Genomic DNA, 22,436 nt, shown 5'->3' on the forward strand with positions numbered 1-22,436 from the left:
TCATCTGCTCACCCAAATGTCAGCATAAACTTTATTAAAGTCTCAGTTAACCAGACAGCTAGTTTACACGTAGTGACGGTCATATCTGCTCGAAGAATGAGTCATCCGTACCTAAAAGTCAGGAAGATCAGTTTCCTACTTTGAAGCCTTACTGTCGTTTATAGAGGAGGAAGCCGCCTGATACACGACGTTCGTGTTTGTTTATTTGTTGTCAGAGTTCGACTACTTTTTTCCCACCATCTACTAACAAATGTGTGTGTCCTGCTGCCCCAAACACTCACTGGAGCACCAAATGTGGATTAATCCACCGCTGAAAATAGTCCCTAAAAAATGAAACTATATATTTGTGAGGTGTTTTTAAAGATTTACGTAGGAACCAATGAGTTTTGAGCTGAGAGCGACAGACAGGAGGTCGGAGAATATTAAGAGACGGACTGACACGTTGTTTGTTTTGTTTTTTTCATGGGATTTGGTTGCGGTGAGAACAACGTAGAATAAAGCCTTCCTTGCTGTATCCTTACAGAAGTACCGTAGATGCCTTTCAGTTTTCCAGTTGAAATCAGTGTAAATGCAGCTTCAGTTGTATGTGAAGCGTTCAGCATCCACAGGTGTGGAAGTGTTGTTGAAAGAAAAACACCTTCTCTTCTTTGATTGGTCAGTTGAAGACGGAAGTGAAGTGACGTTTGATTGGTCAGGGTGATGAAGTGACGATGGCTCGATGGACAGACGAGTCCGAACGGGAAGTAACGAAAGCTTGAGAAGTGTGTGTGTGTGTGTGTGAGGTATAAACACACTGAAATGCTGCGAGCGGCAGGGTATCTCAGTGTAAACAGACCTCCCAGCACACACACACACACACACACACACACACACTCGCAGTATATCAATGAAGTCAAGTTGACACATGGACTCATTTGGTCTGAGTGTGTTTCTCTTTGTGCAGATTGTTCCTGCTGCCCTTTGTTTACACTGTGTTTGAGTGTGTGTGTCCTTGGTTACCATCAGCTGTACTAGGACACACACTCACACACACACACACACACACACACACACAGGCCTCTGGTTTGATGGTGGCAAACGTTATTGTTTATCAGCAGCACAAAAGTTTGGTTTGTAAGTTTGTCACACAGCAGCAGTGTTGTTAGTTAACAGTAACAGCTGAATGTGAGATTATAAACATACCTTCTGTAACGCAAATGTAAATCTCCGGTTTATCACTTGAACGCTCTGCAACTCACTTTATTCTTGTTTTTCTTGGGCCAGTTCCGGCTCGGTGCCTCTGGCATCACTCATCTGACTGCCGAATACAAAGAAGTTTCCAGGATTTTCAGTGAACTTTTGAGTTGAGACTTTTATATTAGATCAGTCCAGATGTGTGACCTGGAGTTTCAGTATTCATTAACCTTGAGTTTGGAAAAATCTTGTATCTTGTATGAAAATGTGTGTGTTTTGAAAAATATTTACTTCCATCATCTTCAGTGTGAACTTTATTAAAATGGGTAGAAAAACAGACTCAGATTTCTCCCAAACCACTAAAGGTTAAACTGTTCCTTCGTGCCACTGTGCTAAAAACAATAGGAAATTAGTTAGTTATATAGTAATTTTGTCATTTCAATCAACGCAGTCAGCACTTGAAGCAGTTCATGGAGGCAATTTACTTTAAAACCCTCAATGTCCGATTGCTGCGATTAGCGTCAAAAATCGCACTCCTTCACAGAGTCATAACTCAGTCAAATCTGAACACACAGACATGACACACATATATTTAGGTTCAGTGTGACTTACACTTTCCGAGGAAATCATTATTATCGCCGTGCATCACGACTACATGTCCTTAAATCTGCTCAAAAGTCATAGAAAAAAGACGCACCTTACACCTCCAGAAATTGCCTGAGAATCATCACATTTTTAAGTTTTCTTCAGTATCAAAGTAATCCAGTGATAGGTGCCTGTACATCCATGGGTACCCTGCAAACAGGAACTGCTAATAGCTAATTCGGCATACTTTGTATGGTGCCAATTTGCCAAAATGTAAACAAATACAGGTTTGGGGTAGTCTCAATTTTGTCTGAGGGCAGGCCCTGCAGTAAGCCATCGTCCCATTGACACTGTCACATTTGACCACTTTCCCCTGAATGAAAACAAACTTTTGATTCAGCACACACATTACACAGTACACATTATTAATCTGTGGGACAAAATTAAGTAAAACGGTGGCAGAAAACACTAAAATGAGGGAATGAAATAAGTACATTGAGTGCACAGGGACACACATTTCTAATTTGTCTAAAACTCGCTTCCTAAAACCTCCTGGAGAAAGTTGCAGATTCCAGAAACATGAACTTTAGTCCAGAAAACTGAAGCACGTTTATCAAACACCAGCGTGAAGCTGGAGATAGGGAGCGCCGGAGACTGAACTTTTGACTGGCGCAGGAGGTTTGTTCATGTTGGAGATAATATTCATAATATTTATTTCCTCTCGTCCCGACAGGTTAATGGAAAGTTTCCTCACTGTCAGTTCTACTGGGAGATGCAGAGAGCCAGGAGAGACTGCCAGACACAACTGCAGCAGCAGACGTCTGCTAGCACAGGTACACACACACACACACACACACACACACACACACACACACACAGGGAGACAAACAGGAGTTGTTTGAAAATCCCCATCAGAAATAAATGCAGTTTTATGGTGACTAATACTGTTGGCATGTGCTGGAACAAAAACTCAAAAAATACTTTAAAACACACACACATGAATGTTTGTGTTTGTGTGTGTGTGTGTGTGTGTGTGTGTGTGTGTGTGTGCACGTTGACTGAGGTCAGTAATGTGAAGAGGAAGGTGTGTCTGGACGTCAGTTCAGCCTCTGTTGCAACACAATCGCAATCAATCATTTATTTACCTCACAGGCCAAATACTCCAGCGTCGTGAGGAAGTACACACACACACACACACACACACACACACACACACACACACATGCATGCACACACACAGATACTGCACATGCAACACTGGCCTGTTCGTTTTTTTCTAAAAGGTCATGTGTGTTAAGCGATAAAAAAAAGCGTTTTATCTGTGTGGTTTGCAGGATGTGGGTTTTTTCTCACGCCGGTCTATAGTCATATATATATGTGTGTGTGTGTGTGTGTGTGTGTGTGTGTGTGTGTGTGTGTGTGTTTTGTATTGATTCTCCCGTTATCATCAGGTCAGACTTGTGATGCCGTGTTGTAATTCAAGTTTTTCTTTTTTGTTGATAAAAGTCAAATATTTCATTAACTTTGAATAGCAGCTTAAAGTAACTAAGTACTACTGAGTTGAGGTACTTGTACTTTACTTGAGCATTTTTCTTTTCTGCTACTTTATACTTCTACTCCACTTCTATTCAGAGGTAAATTCTGCATAATGAGTCCTTTTTACTTTTAGTATTTTAAGTAAAAATTTGAATGCAGAACTTTTACTTTTTACTAGTATTTCTGCGCTGTGGTATTATTACTTCTACTGAAGTAGAACATCCTCATAAGTGTTGATGGATTTGTTTATAACGTGTATGAATAAGTGAACAGGAGGAGAAACAAAGCTGTTGTCCAAAAATCAAGTTGCTCCTAAAATCATTAAAAAAAAAACATAATAGGTTTTAATTTTAGCTTGACAGCAAAGAAAGTTTAAGGTTCCTAAAGTGCAGAAACAACTGAGTTTTAACCAAAACGATGAAGCAGAATTATTTTTTAGATGGTTAACAAACGCAAAACCTAAACACTGAAGAACAAACATCCTTTAAAAATATCTTAAAATGCTTTAATCGTTCTATAATCTCCCTTTGCACAGGGTACAGGTCACTTCAACACATATTAAATTAAGTTATTAAGTTATTCATGTAGCAGACTGAGTAGCTTAAAGAACATTTAGAGCTGCGCTTTGGTCTTTTAAGAATAACATTCGGTTGTTTTAGGCCTTCAAATCATCTTCCAATGAGAAATAAGTAAGTAAGGGGCGTTTAAGGTGTTGAATTAAGGGTTTCTGTTCCCTCGCGAATGTTTACGAGAGCCAAATGTCTAAACTTCAGAGGACCATGAGAGTGCTTTCATGTTGATTTATGTGTTCAGCAGCGGGCACAGGATCAGTGAGTTTAGCTCTGCCAAACAGGAAGTTGTGAGTGGCCTAATTTATACCTCTAATGTGTGTGTGTGTGTGTGTGTGTGTCGCAGGATGTCGCGGCGAGTGGAACAATGTGTCTTGTTGGCAGAACGCGGCGGCCGGCGAGGTGATGACCCTCCCCTGCCCCTCCCCCCTCCTGCACCTGTTTGGAAAAAATGGTGAACCTCAACACACACACACACACACACACACACACACAAAAACAAGGTGTGTTTGGTAAAAGAAAGTTATTTATTCGCAGGGAATTTGGATAATTGACACCAAACTACAAAGGAAAAAACAAATATGACCATAAGAGGACTCTTAAAATAAGAACCACGAGTAACTTTTCATAAAAGAAACCAGTCAAACCAGCACCCCTGCTCCCAGTGTTTCATGACAAAGGATACCTGGTCCAGTCCCCAGCTAGCTAACGAGTACCTCAGTACTGCTTTCACAACAGTTAACACCTGAAACAAGAACGAGAGGCACGTTGGCGAGCTGTTCGCTGCAGCCTCCCGACCGCTGAGCTCCCCGAATTGCATCCTCTGGATGGGACAACTGGACCGCCAGGTGCCGCTCCAATCAGGGAAGTGGGATCAAGAACACTAAGAAGAGTTAGACACGTGGGACGGGTAACATGAAGGTGGTTGTTCAGGTCCAGGTCCAGTGAGACGGGGTCCTGCAGCTCCTCCGTCCTGGACTGAACCAGCTGAGTCCGTATCGACTGCGGTGACCTCAGCCAGCCGTTTCCTTTCACAGCTAATTTCACGAGCTCTCGTCTCTCAGTCGACTCATTCTGCTTCATCCATCATGTTGAAGCCTCGTGGCCCTCTTGCCTTTGATCCTCTTCATCCTCTGTCGTCTGCACACGTCACGTCACCGGCAGCTCTTTCATCCCTCCGCTGGTTCGATCTCTCTCGAGGGTCTCAAATCCTTTTGTTAAGAAAAGATTTATTGAAATGGAAGCATGTTTTTCAAAGTCTGGATCAACAAACGGTTCAAAGTTCAGTTTCAAATCGTTTGTTTAGGATAATCTGTGTCGACAAAAATGCTTTTATGTAAATCTCTGTGTGTGGGGGGGGTGATAATAAAGGTGTCAGGTGTGACTCAGCTTCAGATGGTAAAGCTGCCATCGTCCTCCTGAACTCCTCCCTCCATCCTGCGCTGCTCGGGATCTTTCACTTAATGAGTCTAATTATTCGCGGGGCAGCTGACAACATCTGGGCCGGCCGACTTTCTCTCAGCAGCATCTGTCAGCGGCCCGGTTTGCTCACCCCCCCGCTGCCCCCGCAGAGATGGGAAGCTGTAGGTCGGGCCGGTTAAAGGATGATGCGTGTAATCAGCACAACGAGGCAGAACAAAGGCTGCTCAACATCACGAGTCAGATATCCTCGCTCTCCTGTCTGTCGACACGTCAACATCTGCACGTGCACGATCAGCTGTGCACTTTGTAAATACATCAACAGTCAAAAACCCAAAGATATTAACTTTACTATCATAGAGAGCTTAAAATATCTATATTTTAATCTATATATTTACATTTGAGAAGCTGGAAACAGTGAATCTTCAGCATTTCTTCTTAAATATTTGACTTGTTTTTTTTTACCTCCATCTTTCATCTTTCAACTGCACATCTGTCCGTCTTGGAGGAGGGGTCTCTCCTCTGTTGCTCCTCTGGAGGTTTCTTCCTTTTCTTCCCTGTTAAAGCCTTTTGTTGGGAGGTGGTGGGGGGGGGTGTTTTTAAGGCTGTATGCTGTGCAGATCGTTTGACGCAAATGTGTGATTTCAGGCTATATGAATAAAATGGACTTGACTTGACAATGAATCTCAACAAACTGATGAATCGACTGATTGTTTAGGGTCTAAAAGTGTGTGTGTGTGTGTGTGTGTGTGTGTGTGTGTCTCAGGTATCCTCAGCAGGAACTGTACAGAGAAAGGATGGTCTGACGTCTACCCCGCCATCACCGTCGCCTGCTGGTCCAACAACACAGACGAACCCAGTGACGTGAGTTTGCACTGCGAGGCTACAGTCAGCGACTGTGTCTGCAGAGTGTGTGTTCCCATCTGATCTGAGCTCTGTGTGTTCAGCTTCATGTCCGCTGAGTAGCCGTTGCGGACTGATACTTCATGTTTCACGTCTGCATGGTTGATCGTGTAACTTTGACTGCCCGAACTATTTCTGCAACATAACCAGTTACACTTTATTTCAGTGGGAACCAATGGGATCATAAGATTGATATAATTATATAACAAGGGGTCAGAATATGATTCATGGGATAGAAGGAAAGAAAAAACTCTATTATGCTACACAAACTTGAACTCTAATCTTTGCTCCTTTTGTGAAATAGTTCTAGTTTCCAACAGTTATTCAAACGACACAATCGGAGACGTTTCAAGGAGAAATCTTTTGAGAAGTCTTTGGTGGGCGAAGCTTCTTTTTTCTTTATCAGTGTGGTTCAGGAGCTAAAGGCGCTTCGTTTTTAGACTTTTTTTGTTTAAAGAACAGGAGTTGAAAAGGTTACACAAGTCTAGAAATGCTGTGCGCAGGCTGTGATACCACAGTGGTTTCATCAGGAACACGCAGTAGAGGAGAAAGCACTCGATGGTGCAAATGACAGACTTGTGGTCGCTGTTTCGACCCACTTTGAATGCTTTGTTCGACAGCACGTTGCAAACCAACCACAGACCCAGTTTCCAAACAGGTGATTTTTGGCTGATCTGCTTTGAAAACAAGCCAACCAGGGACGAGTTCCAGTGTGTTTGTGGAACTTGTGTTTGCTGCAGAACTTCTTTTTGTCCCTTTTATGAGTCCTTCAGGTCATGTCAGTGTGAGACAATTAGGAGCAGGTTTCAGCGTTACATTTCATCCAGCAGACGTTTAGTCTGTTCTCACAGGCAAGATTACAGGTTCAGAGTGAAGAAGTGGTCACGGTTAAAAAGAAAAACAGAATTATAGGTCGTTTATAGGTTAGCCCTGACCTCATCCCCATCCAGCACCTTTGGGATGACCTGGAACACCGACCGCGAGCCAGACCTGATCACCCAACATCAGTGTTGGACCTCACTGATGCTTGTGTGTCTGAATGGGAGCAACATCTGTTGGAAAGACTGAAACCAGGAGAGAGGAGGCTGTTGATCTCAGCACACCAACTGATGCTTTAAGGACACACTCCCGCTTCATTTATCCAGAGGGAAACTGTCGTGCAGCAGTTGGAGCACAAAGTAGGAAAGAATGCAAATATAAACAGTGTAAATCTGAAATATCAGTAATGCCAAAAATGTAAACAAGTTAATGGTAAGGATCACTCTCTGTGAGTTGCATATGATAAGCGGCATGCAGCTGTGTGTATATGGTTGATATGTAGACTGAAACCTTCAGAGTGCTGAAGCCTGTGTACATGTACTGAGTGTACATATGGACGCCCGACTCCTTTTTTAAAACTGAAGCTTTTATTGCAGATGTGAAAATGTGGCAACAGGCGAGCAGAGTGAAGCTACACGAGATGACTAACCGTTGTGAAATCAAACAAACGCTCTGTAGGAAACACAAAGTGGAGAAGGAAAAGGTAGCCCCCCCCCCCACACAGCTTCAGTGTGATGAAACTGGTTACAAAATACTCAAGAGACTATTGATCTGCAAACCACAAACAGAACGGGAATGTACCGTGTTGTCCGTTTCTGTTGCTGAGGTGACGTAAAAAAGGCTGATTTCATAACAGTTTAGCGTGTCAGCATCTCTGCGCGTGTTTATCAGTTCAAAGAAGAAAGTCTGACAGAGATGAACGGAGAGGAAGGTCAGAGTGTCGAGAGGCGATCAGATGTGAGGAAAGAGAGGAGGGAGGGGTTTGGTTTTTTTTTTTTTTTGGCTGACAGATCTCTGACCTCCGGCCGATCGCGCTGCTCTTCCTCTCGTCAAACCACCGTGAAATGTGTTTGTTTCTGCCCTCAAGAGGACCAGATGAGTTAAAAGATTTAGAGGAACGATTTTCTCACTTACCTCTCGTCGTATCTGCAGTGGTGGAAAACACTTAAAGCTGCAGTGGGCGATATTATTGAATTATAATTTGGGTTGAAATGATAAATCTTGACCATTGCATGTCACTAATATCTAATTGAAGGGCTCATTTTTTTTAAAAAATGTGTCAGTGAGCACCCGCCCCTTTTTGTAGTTTTTCTTTTAAAAAACTGGACCAGGTCTGAATCAAACAACCAATCGGGTTTAGCTCGCACGAAACTGGCCAATCACATCGACTCTGTAGAAACAAGGGCTTGAACAGATGGTAGATTAGTATTAGTGGATGATGAACATGACAAACATTTTATCAGCTTCACATCAGTGTGTTAGCATGTTAACATTAGCATTTAGCTGATTTAGCATGGCTGTTTACTCTTAGTCGTGTTGGAACAATGTTTTGTGGGCTAAACCTATAAGAACATAACATAAGACTGTCTGCATGGTTAGGTTGTTTGGTAATTTGGGTGGACCGACCCTTTTAAAGAAAGAGTTTAGGGGGGCGGTGATGTGGACTCAAGACTTCTGAGTTTGTGTTGTGGTTCCTGAGTTCTTAGAAAAGGTTCCTGCTGTTTTCACATTTAACAAAAAAGAGAGAATGGATTCCACCACCACTGTCTGATCAGCAGACCAGGTTTGAGGATTCAGGGTTTCCCCACACTGACCTGCACACGGTATCTGTTGCGTGGTCTTGTGGCGAGACACTGGCTTAAACTCTCAGCTCCTCCAGCCGAGCTGTGGGGTTCAGCTCCTGGTCTCGGCGCTCTCTGCTCTGTAATCCGCCCTTGTCTGTTCTCATATCTGCCTCTTCACAAGATGAAGGTTTTTTCCTCTTCCTCCTCTTTAGCCGTCTTCGTGGAGGATTATGAAGCAGAATGACACAGCTGAGTGTTTAACCCTGTGACTGTCGCAGGTGGTTGTAGAAATAAAACCTCCCGCAGTTTTCTTTACGGCCTTTTCTCAGAGCAGTGTGTTAGTGTGTATATGTATGTTTCCCCGTCGCCCCGAGGCGTCCCGTTTGATGCCACGGAGCTTATTTTCTGACCTTCCCAGTTATTGCTTGTAGTCACGGCTGCATTCCAGGACCCTTTGGTTTATACTGAGCTTTAAACAAGCAGGTAACATCCAGGTTTAAGGGAATATCCGGAACTATTATTGTGTCCACACTGTGGCAGACTTCATGCCACACACTCCTCTTGTTCTCGATGACTGATCTCGTCTTGTTCTGCAAGTAAAAAAGGACGTGAAAGCCCTCCATCATGCTCCGATCATGTCTCGAGATTCAGTTTGAGACCAAAGAGAAGCAGATCTCTTGTTTTTGGAACAAATTAGTTTCATGAAGACAAGTTGTGTCATGTTCAGACATAAGAAACATCACAAATGTTAAAGCATAAGTCTATTTTTTCGCAAAGTTGCCTTGTATAGAAAAATGTACCCATGTTCCAGTAGACTGTTGTGCAAAGAAAAACAAATGAACTGTCTTAGATAAACTGTAATGACAAGTGCTGGAACTTGAGTTTGGCTCAACTGCATGTGAACTAACATTTTATATATAGATATATACATATCCATATATGGATTCTTCATGCACATTGTTTCTCATCCAGGGACAGAAGCACGAAACTCAAAAACAGAAATATTCATATCATCACCAAATATATTTATTTGCATCGCCACAATTAGCCATACATACATGTAGATTAGAGTTCGCATAGGTGTCTTCTTCTGTCCTGTTAATGAAAAGACCAATAAAGAGCTAGTTTGGTACCTCGAGCCCGAGTACGTTATGCCACCGAGAGCTACTGCGACTAAACGCACTGAAAAACAGACGGATGAGCTAAAAGTCAAGTTAGCCGAGGCAGACGAGCTAAGTTAGCTTTAAATTTTGAATAATTCGTAAACAGGCTGCGGCCGACGTCACTTTGTTTTTTGAAGTAGGGACAGTTTTATTCTTGTGAGAATGAATTACGGTTACGGTCATGTTTGCCAGCCCAAGTAGCGTTGTGTTTCCAGCCCGTGTTGAACAGACAGATGCGGCGTGAGCAGCCAGAAGTCTAAAACAAAGACAAAGAGTTGAAACACAAATCTGAGGATGTGAGTAAGTTAACCAGTAAACAGAAACTAATAAATCATGTACTTTGCACACATCTGAGCTGTGTGACAGAAAACAGCAGAACATGATGAAGATGAAGATGAATTTTAACAGCACACACACACACACACACACAGCTGGCTTGTGATCCTCTCCAGAGCCCTCAGGTGTGGGATTCCCGCTCTTTGACTCTCGTGAAGCTTTCTATTTGTTTCCTGTTGAAGAGACAGCTGAATGTTTTCCAGACGGAAAACCTCAGAGACCAGACGTCACTGCTGGCACTCGGCTCAAACTGCAGATACAGATACTCACACGGCAGCTGATTGTCTCCGATCGCTCTCGCTGCGAGACGGAGCTGATCTTTAAATCACCTGACTTTGACGATGATGATGATGGACTCGAACACTGGAGACAGGACAGGATGCCATTTATTGGGGATTGAACCTCAAAAAATATACCGCCAACACGTCCTCTAACGCAACCAGTCGCATTTATTTTGATTCCCTCGACGAAAAGCGCAGATTTTGTAACAGACAAACAAAAAGGCAGATACAACTGTGAATAGCTGCTGACTTGAATAAGACAAACTGCCCAGGTTGAGCGGAGAATGTACATTTGGTGCTCAATGCTAAAAACACCTGAACGCATCACCCATCATTTGTCTTTTCTTCTGTTCACATAACAAACCTCTGCCAGATGTCAGCGACACCCTGGAACATCCACCTGCTTGTCTCTTTGTTTATGAAAATACTGATAAAGAAAAACTTCTCAGGTAGCCAAAATGACTCAGTCCAGCATCGGCCTGAATCCAGAATGCAGGACTCTTGACTTAAAATGCCCTAAAACATTACATCTAATTTACTTTTTTTATAGAATCCTCAATAGATAAAAACCCAAAACCCAAAATGTGGTGCGGCGTGTTGTAGCCAGTGAGGTTCCCAGGCGGTCAACTGGTCAAGGCAGATAACCGTCCACCGCTTCTGCCTCTTAAAGGTTGCTGGGTAAATAATATAATAAAGAGTAGGGTCTAGACCTGCTCTCTATGTAAAGTGTCATCAGATAACGTTTGTTGTAATTTGGCGGCATATAAATACAATTGAATAGTTTCTATGGCCACCGCTGTCATCAGAAGTGGCCCAAATACACAGGTTTAAATGAGATTGAGCTCTTTGTGAAGCAAACAAAGCGGAAGTGAATACATCTCGTCCTGTTCCTCATAGAACTGGATGGGAAGCTAAATCCAGCGCGGCTAACTAAAGCTGATCTTCAGCCCAAAAACACAGGCCTCTTGTTATTTTAAGAAAAGACAGTTTAATGGAGAAAAAAAAACGTGTCGGCCTTTAAATTTAGTTTAAAACTGTTGTCACAACGCTAGAAGACAACTTTTGTCTGAAATATCATTGTGATGTAGCATTAAGATTGAGTCACTGGAACTAGACCGAGCCCAAACTCCTCTGTTTTTATCTATATGTATTGTGCATTTATTTGTATTTTAACCTAAATTTGTAAATCATTTTGTCTTTTCTTTGCACATGCTATGATGTCCACTAAAAACTCACGGTCTTCGTATTCCCCTGGTCTCTGTCATGATTTAAAACTGTCTTCATTTAAAACACGGCGGCAGGAGCGGGAGATAAAGACGGTCCACCAGATTTAGACTTCTATCACGGCCAGGAAGCCGTTCAGCCTGAAGTTCAGCATCGCTGACGTTCTCTGGTGTCAGAGAGGAAGACAGAAAGCGAACCAGAGTTTATGGATGGAGATGTGTTTGGACATAGAAGGCAGTGTGGCTGCGGCAGACCAGAGCCAGCAGGTCATCAGCTCCCAGCCAGAAGGCCTGAGAATCAAACCCAGGAATGAGACGCTGATGCCAGGCTGAGACGGTCTGTGTATCCTCACATATTTACAGTGACGGAGAGTGGTGGAAGAAGTACCGAACCACTTTATCTAAGTAAAAGTAGAAATGCCACTGTGGAAAAATACTCTCACTTAAAGTCCCTGAAACCTTATTTAGAAGTTATTTAGAAGGTGATGCCGCGTACGTCTGTTGCTTCATCCTGAAGAGAAGGAACAACTTTCAAATCCCGTCTGCCGATCCTGTTTCACTTGGAAATACGTCGCGATACGTTAAATACTCTCTAAATGCTGTTTCATCTCGACTTTAAACTCTTGATAATTAACAATTGAGGTTATATTTTCCCAAACTTTAACTTTGATTGTTGTGCATTTAGTGTAGTAATGAATATTTAATGTTATGGAGAAATATCTCAGATTTTAAACCATGTTTTCAGAGGCCTAAAGTTAAAGTACAGACATACATAATCGTTGTCAAGAGTGGTTACTTTTAGAGTGTTGATATTCATGAACATGTTAATGATGAAAATCCCCAAATTTGAGAAGAAAAGCAGGAAAAAAAGTGAAGATGGAAAGAAGGAATGGAAAGAAGGATGAAAAGTAGGAAAGATGGAAAGAAACATCCCTCTCTGTGAGGACCGGTTGGGAGGGAGACTCCTGATGTTTGACGATGAAGATAAAGTCGATGAGGGTCCTCACAAGTCCTCACATGTATGAATGTGTTCATTTGCTCAAGTGATGAACGTGTGAAAGTGTGTTCAGTATGTTTGCATGCGTGTTTTTAAACGTGTTCAACAGCACGTGAGAACGTTTACAGTGAGTGTATGTGTGAGTGCACATGCTCATACATGTCAAAATGTATATACAGAGTGTGTGTGTGTGTGTGTGTGTGTGTGTGTGTGAGTGTGTGAACGTCCAGTTTAACGCCAGATGGTGTGTCAGACAGCGGGAATGTTGTTTATAGATGATGAGGGAGCAATGAACGCCAGGCACCGACACACACACACACACACACACACACACACACACACACACACACACACACACACACAGTGAGCAGTACCACACAAAGTCCAGATCCATCTCTGTGTGTCGGCCTGAAGAGTTTCTGGAGAGTTTGTGCTGTTTTGAAATGGACCAGATTCTCATGCAGTGAGGACTCGGCTGTTGATAACATCTCGTGCATCCTTTAGTTTCTTCGCTGTGGGGCGGCGTGGGAAAATGGGCCTGTAACTGACTTTTTGTCAGCGATCAGATTTTATTTTGAAAAGAGATTAAACCATAACTCATTAAAAAAAAACAACATAATTTAATGAAACATACAAAGAAACACACATTTTATGAAACTCCTCCGTGGATCTATTTGTGCTTTTTCAAAAGGTGTAACGAGGTTTCAGGTACTCGGAAAATGCTTGCTTCTGATTGGCCGCGGGGAGTTTATTATTCTCTGCCGAGGAGTCCTCATCAGCTCCTTAAATGACCACACAAGGCTCCTCCTGATCCTCTCAGTCACCAGGCTCCAGCTCTGTTTGCTTGTTGGAGGAATAAACAATAATTGCTCACATGGCAGCCATTTCTTTATTTAATGTGCAATTAAAAAATAAGAAAACAGAGTAGCGCCCCCTAGTGGCTGTAATTGTCTGCACAACCCGCAAACCAGTGGTTAAGTACATTTACTCAAGTGCAATTTTGGAGGTACTTTACTTTTTTATATTTCCATTTTACGCAACCGTATTATGCAAGTATATTTTGATGCAAATACTTTTACTAAAGTAAGAGTTTAAATTCTACTTTTACTTAAGTAAAAGATCTGAATACTTCGTCCACCACTGCCAGAAACCAGTATAACTTCTTTTTGAGGAAAATGTGATTTGATTTTTATTTAAAGTGCTATTTATGTGTATGTTTATATTCCATTTTTATATTTATACGTTCGTACACATGCCTCTGCTCATCGCCATCACGATCAATGACGTTCAATCAACAAACAATGAATAAATCAAGTCAAAGAATGCAATGAAAATGATTAGCTTTAACATTTAGCTTGCTGCTACTCATATGCTTTGATAGAAGTGGCCACAGTATAGACAGAGTATGACACGTGCTTCACATTAAGTGATTAATATTAAGACTATTTGTCCTATTATTCCACATTTAATGCAAAGTATATTTTCTGTGTTTGTGTGTCCAGCTGGTCTTCTACAGGGTGGTGAGGATACTGTCCACTCTGGGCCACAGCCTGTCCCTCATCACTCTGCTCACCAGCACCACCATCATCTGCTTGTTCAGGTAAACGCCACCCGCCCACCACTCGCACCAGTTAAACCAGTGAGACAAGGCGTTCAGACTGAGACAAAACCTCTTAAGATGCTCCCTGCATCTTCAGTTTATGACTACGGTTTGTGTGCACACAGACAGACATTTTTGAACCCCAGAAAGTGGAGAATAACTCTAAACGAAGACAATGTGTTCAAAACATTTGGGAGAGTTGATATCTTGAGGTTAAACCAGAAAAAGTCTCTCTAAAGGCAAAAAAACCCCTAAAAGTGTCCTTTATTTATGCCTTATAATTTCAGTCACTGTGGATCAATTTCTGACTGTAATAAATAATAAATACATTTGCTGTATGTCAAATAAATAATGTATAGTTTTAAATATATCTTGTTTTGCGGTGTGAACTATTTATAATTCCATATATAACTAACAACAATAGCAAGAAAAACAAAGAATTCTATTTGACTATGAAAATCTTACAAAAAATGAAAACAACGTTCAGACGTTCAAACATTAGTATTTGCATTAATATTGATTTAATAACATTTAAAGCTATTGAATGGATGTGTCCAGGGCTCCATGGTTGTTCCAAAGTCGGCAGAATCAGATGTTTATTGCAAATATCTATCTAAAATTATGAAATAAAATGCAGCCTTCCAGCTGTTACGATTCTGAAGAGCATCGAGAATAATTTCAAGGTGAAGTTAATTCATAAATACTCGATGATTAAGATTATTTTAATAAACATTTATGATGATGGTCGACAGTTTAGAGTCAAGCACGTGTGACAGGCTCCAACATTTACTGAGAGAAGGACCAAACTCTTTAACCTCAGAACTTAAGAATAACTTCTTTAAACTCAGGATACTTCGAGGAATACTCAGAATATATAATATAAACCGACGAATACACACACACACACACACACACACACACACACTACAGGACAGGTACACACACACACACACACACACACTGACACAAATGCTTCCTAACACACAGAGCTCTCAGGGTGACAACAGTTCGTTGTAGAAATGAGTGATGAACGCTGCAGCTCAGCCTGGATCAACTCCAGCTGTTCAGTCGGCTGCTATCAGCGTGTTTAGATACCACATCCTTCACTGGATTCACACCCGACACCCTCTATAAACACACTTCTCAACACTCTTCTGTGTGTGTGTGTGTGTGTGTGTGTACATGCAGGAGGCTCCACTGCACGAGGAACTACATCCATCTGAACTTGTTTGTGTCGTTCATGCTGCGAGCGGTGGCCGTGCTGACCAAAGACACGCTGCTGTTCTCAGATGACGAAGACACGGACTGCAGTACGCAGCCCTCGTTGGTGACTTCACACACACGTACACACACACACACACACACACTCACACTCACACTCACACACACACACTCACACACGCACACACACACAGTCACACATAGTGATATATGATAATATGCTGTCTGATATGATATAATACAGTTTGAACCCTGAAGTGTCACTTGCATATTACACTTTTGGTAAGTATGTGTATATGTATATATACATGTATATATATGTATATATGCATATATTTGTAAATATTCTAATTATTTGTTTTAGGGCTGTTCCCGACTCTGTCAGTCGAATCAGATTTTGCTTCAATACAAATATTCCATATAAACTATCAAGCGAGGCTTTATTAAACTGCCGGATTTTTGAATGGGGTTCGGAGGGACGTTCAGGGTGACAGCGACGTTCGGTGATATAGTAAACAAGCAAAGTTAGCCTTCCGAGCTAATACATGCTAACTACGCTAACGACAGATCAGAAATGTACATTTTTTGCCGACTCTAAATATCAAACACAAGCCAGAGACTGCTTCGTATTAAGTTGCTGTGAGCCGTAAATTCACCGCTTCTAAGCAGAACCGGCCAAAACCGGCCTGAGGGGTCTCCGACTGATGATTCCAGTCTTGGACTTTCTGGGGGCAGCCGTGATTTGTTTATACTTCTTCTGTGTGTGTAGCGTGGAGGAATCTACAATAACATATTTGTGAACTGTAATTTCCTAAATGTCTAAATTGAATCAAACATTGAATTCATTGTCAAAACATATTTCATTACACTCACATCATCACATTCAGTTTTATTGTATGTGTTGTTGTTCCATGTGTGTAATAAAGTATGTTGTTGTTGTTGTTGTTGTTGTAGGTGGGCTGTAAGGCCACCCTGGTGTTCTTCAACTACTTCATCATGGCCAACTTCTTCTGGCTGCTGGTGGAGGGTCTCTACCTGCACATGCTGCTGCTCGTCATCCACAGCTACTCCACCCGCCTCTCCATCTACATGCTCATCGGCTGGGGTAGGCTGCACCACAACAGGAACATTGCAAAACAGCTTTCTTTACAACCTTCCTTAGCTAAAGTTGCTCGTCTCTGAATGTTGGCTGTAATGCTCAATGCTTGTTGTTGTTTACTAACCAGAACAGGAGGAAGAGCTGAGAGTTAAAACAACCTGAAAAACGATGGTGTAGACATCGTTTTCACAAGTTTTCACATATAACCTGCTAAGTGTGGACATGCGCTAACAAGCAACACATAGACTGCACCGGTTTTCACTAGAATTATATAAATTTGCTATCAACAAAAGCTGCATCAGAATGATTTGACAGATGTTATAATCTCATATTTGCTTTAAAAGAAAAGCTCAACATTTTGGGAATTGCTTTCTTTCTGAGAGTTATGTCTGTATGGTAGATATGAGGTTATAGTCAGCAGCTGGTTAGCTTAGCTTAGCATAAAGACTGGACACAGGGGGAAACAGCTAGCCTGGCTCTGTCCAAAGGTTACAAAATCCCCCTAGCAGCGCCTCTAAAGACACGTTATATTTCGTTTGTTTTGATTCGTACAAGAAAGTGAAACAGCGGTTTCCTTCTGTTGCTTTGTGCTAAGCTAAGCTAACCACATGATCGTGGTATCGTACGAAAACACTCTCGCTGACAGGCTGGTGAAGCTGACCAGTGTATTTCATTTTAAACAGCCTCTCTGTGTTTGCTCAGTTCTGTTCTGTGACACCTCCTTCCATCATCCATCACCACTTTACCAACACTACCAACACTTCCTCCCTAATGCATCACCATTTAGCTCCAGCTGTTTAATGTACGTGTGTGTGTGTGTGTGTGTGTGTGTGTGTATAGTAGACGTCATATTTCCTGCGTGGCACCTCGTGAGGATGTTCTGCGTCTGGCAGACCGAGAATCTAAACAGACTTTCTCTCCTCCTCTTCTCTCTGTCTCTCAGGAATCCCTTTTGTTTTCATGGTTGCGTGGATCATATGTAGGATAAACATGGAGGACACGAGGTGAGTCTGCACGTCCTGCTGCGATCGTTTGCATTGCAATAAAGAAGACGACTGTCAGCCTCCAGTGGCTTCTACCAGCACTGCAGCCGGGATGACAAAAAAATGTATTTAGATAAAATAACATGACAGATAATTAAATACATAAAGAATCTGGTCGGTTTCTTTATAATATACATTAGCGTTACTCTGATTTTACACAGTGGTTCTCAAACTTTCGTCCCCCATTTCTCCGTGAACTAATTTAAAGTCTCCCTCAACTCAAAAATGTGTTTTTCTTATTGTTGCTTCACTTTAATGTTTGAGCTTCAGTGTGCAGAGTGCTGCACGTGCGGAGTTTGTTTTCACGCCTTCTGCTGAAGGAGGAAAGTTTCTGTGTGTGCTCTCACCTTAAATCTCAGTTCAACACAAGGAAGTACCGGCGTATTTGTGACATCACGACTAGCTTGGAGCCAATCAGGGTCCAGTATGTAACTTACACAAGTGTGATGTGGAAACTTGAAGCCCCCAGAGCACAAACACTGAGAATTTACTTTTCAGTGAAGTTAAACCTTTGAAATTAACAATATTTACTTACAAACCCCCCTTTCGCCTGCCTCCCAGTTTGACAACCAGTGATTTAACCAATAAGACCCATTGGTTTCCAGAAAGACAACATTTTATGCCAACAAGTTTTCATCTGACAACAGGTGCTCCCCTGATGGTTGTTGAAGGCCCAACAGCAGCTGGTTAGTTTGCTTATAAATGACGGCAGCTCTGGTGTCACTTACTTAAAAACTATAAAAACCTCATTTATTTTCTTATTTTCAGGTGTTGGGAGATGAACGAGAACCCCGTCCCCAACAGACTGTTGAACTGGCCCATCATGGCAGCTGTCATTGTGAGTTTCACTACAATTCACATGCATCATCATCTTCACCTGCTGTGCCTCACTTTAAATAACTATGTCACTTCATCACTCGTCCTCTTCCCATTTTCCAGCTGCGTACTCTCAAAAATCACGTCTGGCAACATTTTTATGAACCAAGTATGATATCCCAGTGCTTCTACCATCCAATTATAAACAGTCTAGTAGCTGCTCAGTCATTGGAATAACATCTAAAAACAGAGATAAGTTCCAGATAAGGTCCAATCAATCAGCGGTTTATTTCTAAACATGTTGGCCAGCAGATGATCAATCAGAACATGATGCCATGCTGAACTTTACCGCTCTGTTTGGAGTATTTGCTGCCACAGTACAGCTGCTTGATTCCTTGTGGACGACAATGTTTAATTACTTTGATTTCTGCTTCCCAAAGACTTGCAACACTGCAGTCCGTTTGATACCTCTGTGCCTGATGAAGAGCCAATCCGGGCTTGAAATGTTGGACTTTTTCCAAATGTAATCAGGTTTTATAAAGGGAGCAGAGATCACCGTACAATTCTGGGACTTTCTGATTGTGATCTTTCTGGTATTGAAGAACAAACACGTGTCTCCCTGCTTTGTTTGTTTCTCCACAAGATCAACTTCATCCTGTTCATCAGCATCATCCGCATCCTGGTGCAGAAACTGCGCTGCACTGATGTCGGAGGAAATGAGCAATCCCAATACAGGTACACTCCCAGAACACCAGGACATAACTTACCTCTGACCTTTTATTGATTCGGTTTTTCAGGTGACATAATGCGCCATCAGAAACTGCTGTTTATGTTTCTAAAGTTTCTCAACTCTGTGTCTACGTTCTCCACCAAATGTGACTGTTACTTCTCTGTTACACTTATTTACTGTTATGTCTCATCCAATGCAAGCATTCAATGGTGTTAAGTGTCTGTTGTTTTCAGAAAACACTGTTCACCATAGGTTACAATAAACAATGTCCTCTTTCTATTCGCAAATATCAGAATGCGCGAAGGGGAAAGAGCGGAAAAGGGGATATTTTTACTGTTTATATTTTTTGGGAGGAGAGAAAGAACAAAATGCTAAATGAAAACAAAGATTTTGCCAAAACAGAAGCATTTTGAAAACATGTTTCATCATGACAGATAAATGTAGGCCTAAATCTAGTATGTATTGTGTGCAACTTTTCTGTGTGTGCTCCCCAGACGTCTGGCTAAGTCCACCCTCCTGCTGATCCCTCTCTTTGGGATAAACTACATGGTGTTCGTCTACCTGATGGTGCCAACTGACAAAAACATGGAGCACATCAAGATCTTCTTTGATCTCGGCCTCGGATCCTTCCAGGTAACATGTGACGGGTACATTTATGCACTTTCTTAGATAAACGAATCGTTTGTGCTGCGAAGACATGAACTTATGAACTTGTCTTCATCTCCGTAAAACGTGGTCTTAACTCAAATCTGGGATTTCTCTAAGTTTGGGATTTGACTTCAGACCTAATCTGATGCTCAGGTGCTTTAAAAGTGCAAGTTTCCTTTTTAATCTTTTGCAGGTAAAAATATACAGCTAATAACTTTAACTTAGAAGTACTGTGCTGTCATGTCAGAAGCCTTTTTGTTAGTAAAGTACGTGTCATTTTTTGCAAACCTATAAGATGATGCTTAATCAGTAACAGTTGAGTATGTGTGTGTCTTAGGGTCTAATTGTGGCTGTCCTCTATTGTTTCCTCAACAGCGAGGTGAGTCTTCACACACAGGCTTCCAAACATCACTCTGGTAATTCTGTGAATTAGATTCTCGGCTTCACAGAAACTAAACTCCACTTTGTTTGTGTACAAAAAGGTCCAGGGCGAGCTGAGGAGGACGTGGAGGAGTTTATCTCTCAAGCGTTACGTGGGCCGGGACTACAGGCTGCACGCCATGTCCGTCAGCCGAAACGGCACCGAAAACTCTGCTCAGTTTCCCAGGAACTCCAGAGCCCAGTCCATCCTGCAGACTGAGACCACCATGCTCTGACCAGGGACAGAGACCAGGGACAGAGACCAGGGACAGAGACCAGGGACAGAGACGGCCTGTTTTTGTAAAGACTTTCAGAACTGATGCTCATATTTATCAATTCATGACACACATGAAATCATGCAGAACATATTGAATATTAATTCTTCACTTCATAAAAAATGAACAAGTTGCAAATCATTCAAAAACACTGCATCAGTTTTGGTGAAAATAAACAACACACTTCTCAGTTGTTAGATATTTCATCTGCAGCGCTGCTGTTTGGTTACACTGAAGACAACTATTCACTTTAATAGTACGCTTTGGTTTCGTGCCAGCAGATGTTTTATACAGGTACATATCATTTTTTCTTTGTTTTTGGGTCAATTTCTTGTTTGTGTTTTTTCTTGCAGTTGTAAAACAAACAGCCAGCAGAGGTGCTGATACAGCGGATCGTGAGCTGTTTTCCCAGTAAACACACCAAAGTGAAGCAAAGGTTTTTGTCTAACAAATGTATGACTTTATAATCTCAGAGAATATTTTGTTCTCATAAATTTACGACTTTAGAATGTTTTGATTTTGACAATCATAAAATTGCATTTTTTATATTATTATATTGGGTCCAAGGAAGCAGACAAGGCATATTTCATATGTCTACCAGTTATGACCACTTTTTTTTAAAACCTTGTCACAGTATATTTGAATTTGTATATTTACAGGTAAAATTGTCCAATAGTTAACAAAAAAAAAGCTTTGTGTAGCAGAAATACATCTTTCTGCTTTCCTCCGCTGGTCAATCATCTCACGACCCCTCAGATTTATCTTGCACTCCCTTGTTGGGGTCCCGACCCCCCATGTTGGGAACTACTGTCCCAGACGGGGGATAAAGAGCAGTTTCATCTGGGAGGTCAGAAAACATACAGGTTACTGTAGCTCATGTAAACCATGACTGTCCATTTATTTTGTTGATTCATTGTTCATGTAGGTTTTTGTGCCAAAATGAGGGTTTAATCACCAAAACTCTTTCAAACTTATTGCCTTTAAGTGAAATAAATAAATGAGTAAAAATGGACAGAAAAAAAAATCATACTTTTAATTAGGGAGCATCTTCCATCATATCAGCTTCCTGAAATGGACGATATGTGAAATTCAGTTACAGGAAGAATAACAGCGAACAGATACATCAGTCTCAGTGAAGTATTCTGGAGGGTTTCAGTTCTACTTACAAACAGCAAAAAACATATTTGCCTTTTACAGAGAATGATTGTTTTGTATTTTATGTCTTTGTATTTTTACACAGTTGAGTGTATTAATGTAATCATGAGGTCGAGGGAGATGTGGAAGCTCTTGAACACAAGTGTAAACCTGTGATTCTGTATGTTTTATGTATAAAAGCTTTAATCATGGACACTGAGTCATGTTGGTTCTTTGTAATTAATGAATTAATTGCTATATATCTTACTGGAGTTAGATATATGTATTGTTTTCTAATTCTACCACAAACTAAAAAGAAAACAACTGCTTTAAATTCTGCATGTGCACACACTTTTCTGTCCTTATCTAGTGTTTATGTTTCCTTTGGCCACGAGTAAACCCATCTCTGCTGTGTGTGTTTATCTGCACTTGACAGCTCACACTGAACCATGCTGTCAGAGGTCAGAGGTCAATGAGGAAGCGTGCATGTTGCTCCACTGGTAAATAGAAGAAAACAAACTCAAGAGTGAAACTAATTCATTACTGGGAGACTTTATTTTTCCACAGGGAGGGGGATATTTGCTTTGGATTGTGAGGCATTTCAACAGATTGGAGTTCTGTAAGCCTTTCTGAGAGGTATGCATTATCTCATCGGTAAAGGT

The 22,436-nt window shown here is 41.5% G+C and overlaps 1 protein-coding gene across 1 annotated transcript in view; it reads left to right on the forward strand.

The window, feature by feature from the left end:
- LOC139304363 (vasoactive intestinal polypeptide receptor 2-like) overlaps window positions 1-20,601 on the forward strand; it is a 22,773-nt gene extending 2,172 nt beyond the window's left edge. The window contains exons 2-13 of the mRNA XM_070928291.1: window positions 2,492-2,591; window positions 4,210-4,317; window positions 6,049-6,146; window positions 14,291-14,388; window positions 15,577-15,715; window positions 16,564-16,714; window positions 17,652-17,712; window positions 18,520-18,589; window positions 19,211-19,302; window positions 19,792-19,930; window positions 20,283-20,324; window positions 20,428-20,601. Of these exons, the coding sequence (XP_070784392.1) occupies window positions 2,492-2,591; window positions 4,210-4,317; window positions 6,049-6,146; window positions 14,291-14,388; window positions 15,577-15,715; window positions 16,564-16,714; window positions 17,652-17,712; window positions 18,520-18,589; window positions 19,211-19,302; window positions 19,792-19,930; window positions 20,283-20,324; window positions 20,428-20,601 (1,272 nt within the window). The remainder of the gene's footprint in view (window positions 1-2,491; window positions 2,592-4,209; window positions 4,318-6,048; window positions 6,147-14,290; window positions 14,389-15,576; window positions 15,716-16,563; window positions 16,715-17,651; window positions 17,713-18,519; window positions 18,590-19,210; window positions 19,303-19,791; window positions 19,931-20,282; window positions 20,325-20,427) is intronic.
- Window positions 20,602-22,436: the final 1,835 nt, after the last annotated feature.

Source organism: Enoplosus armatus, chromosome 21, assembly GCF_043641665.1.
Source record: "Enoplosus armatus isolate fEnoArm2 chromosome 21, fEnoArm2.hap1, whole genome shotgun sequence".
Classification (NCBI taxonomy): domain Eukaryota; kingdom Metazoa; phylum Chordata; class Actinopteri; order Centrarchiformes; family Enoplosidae; genus Enoplosus; species Enoplosus armatus.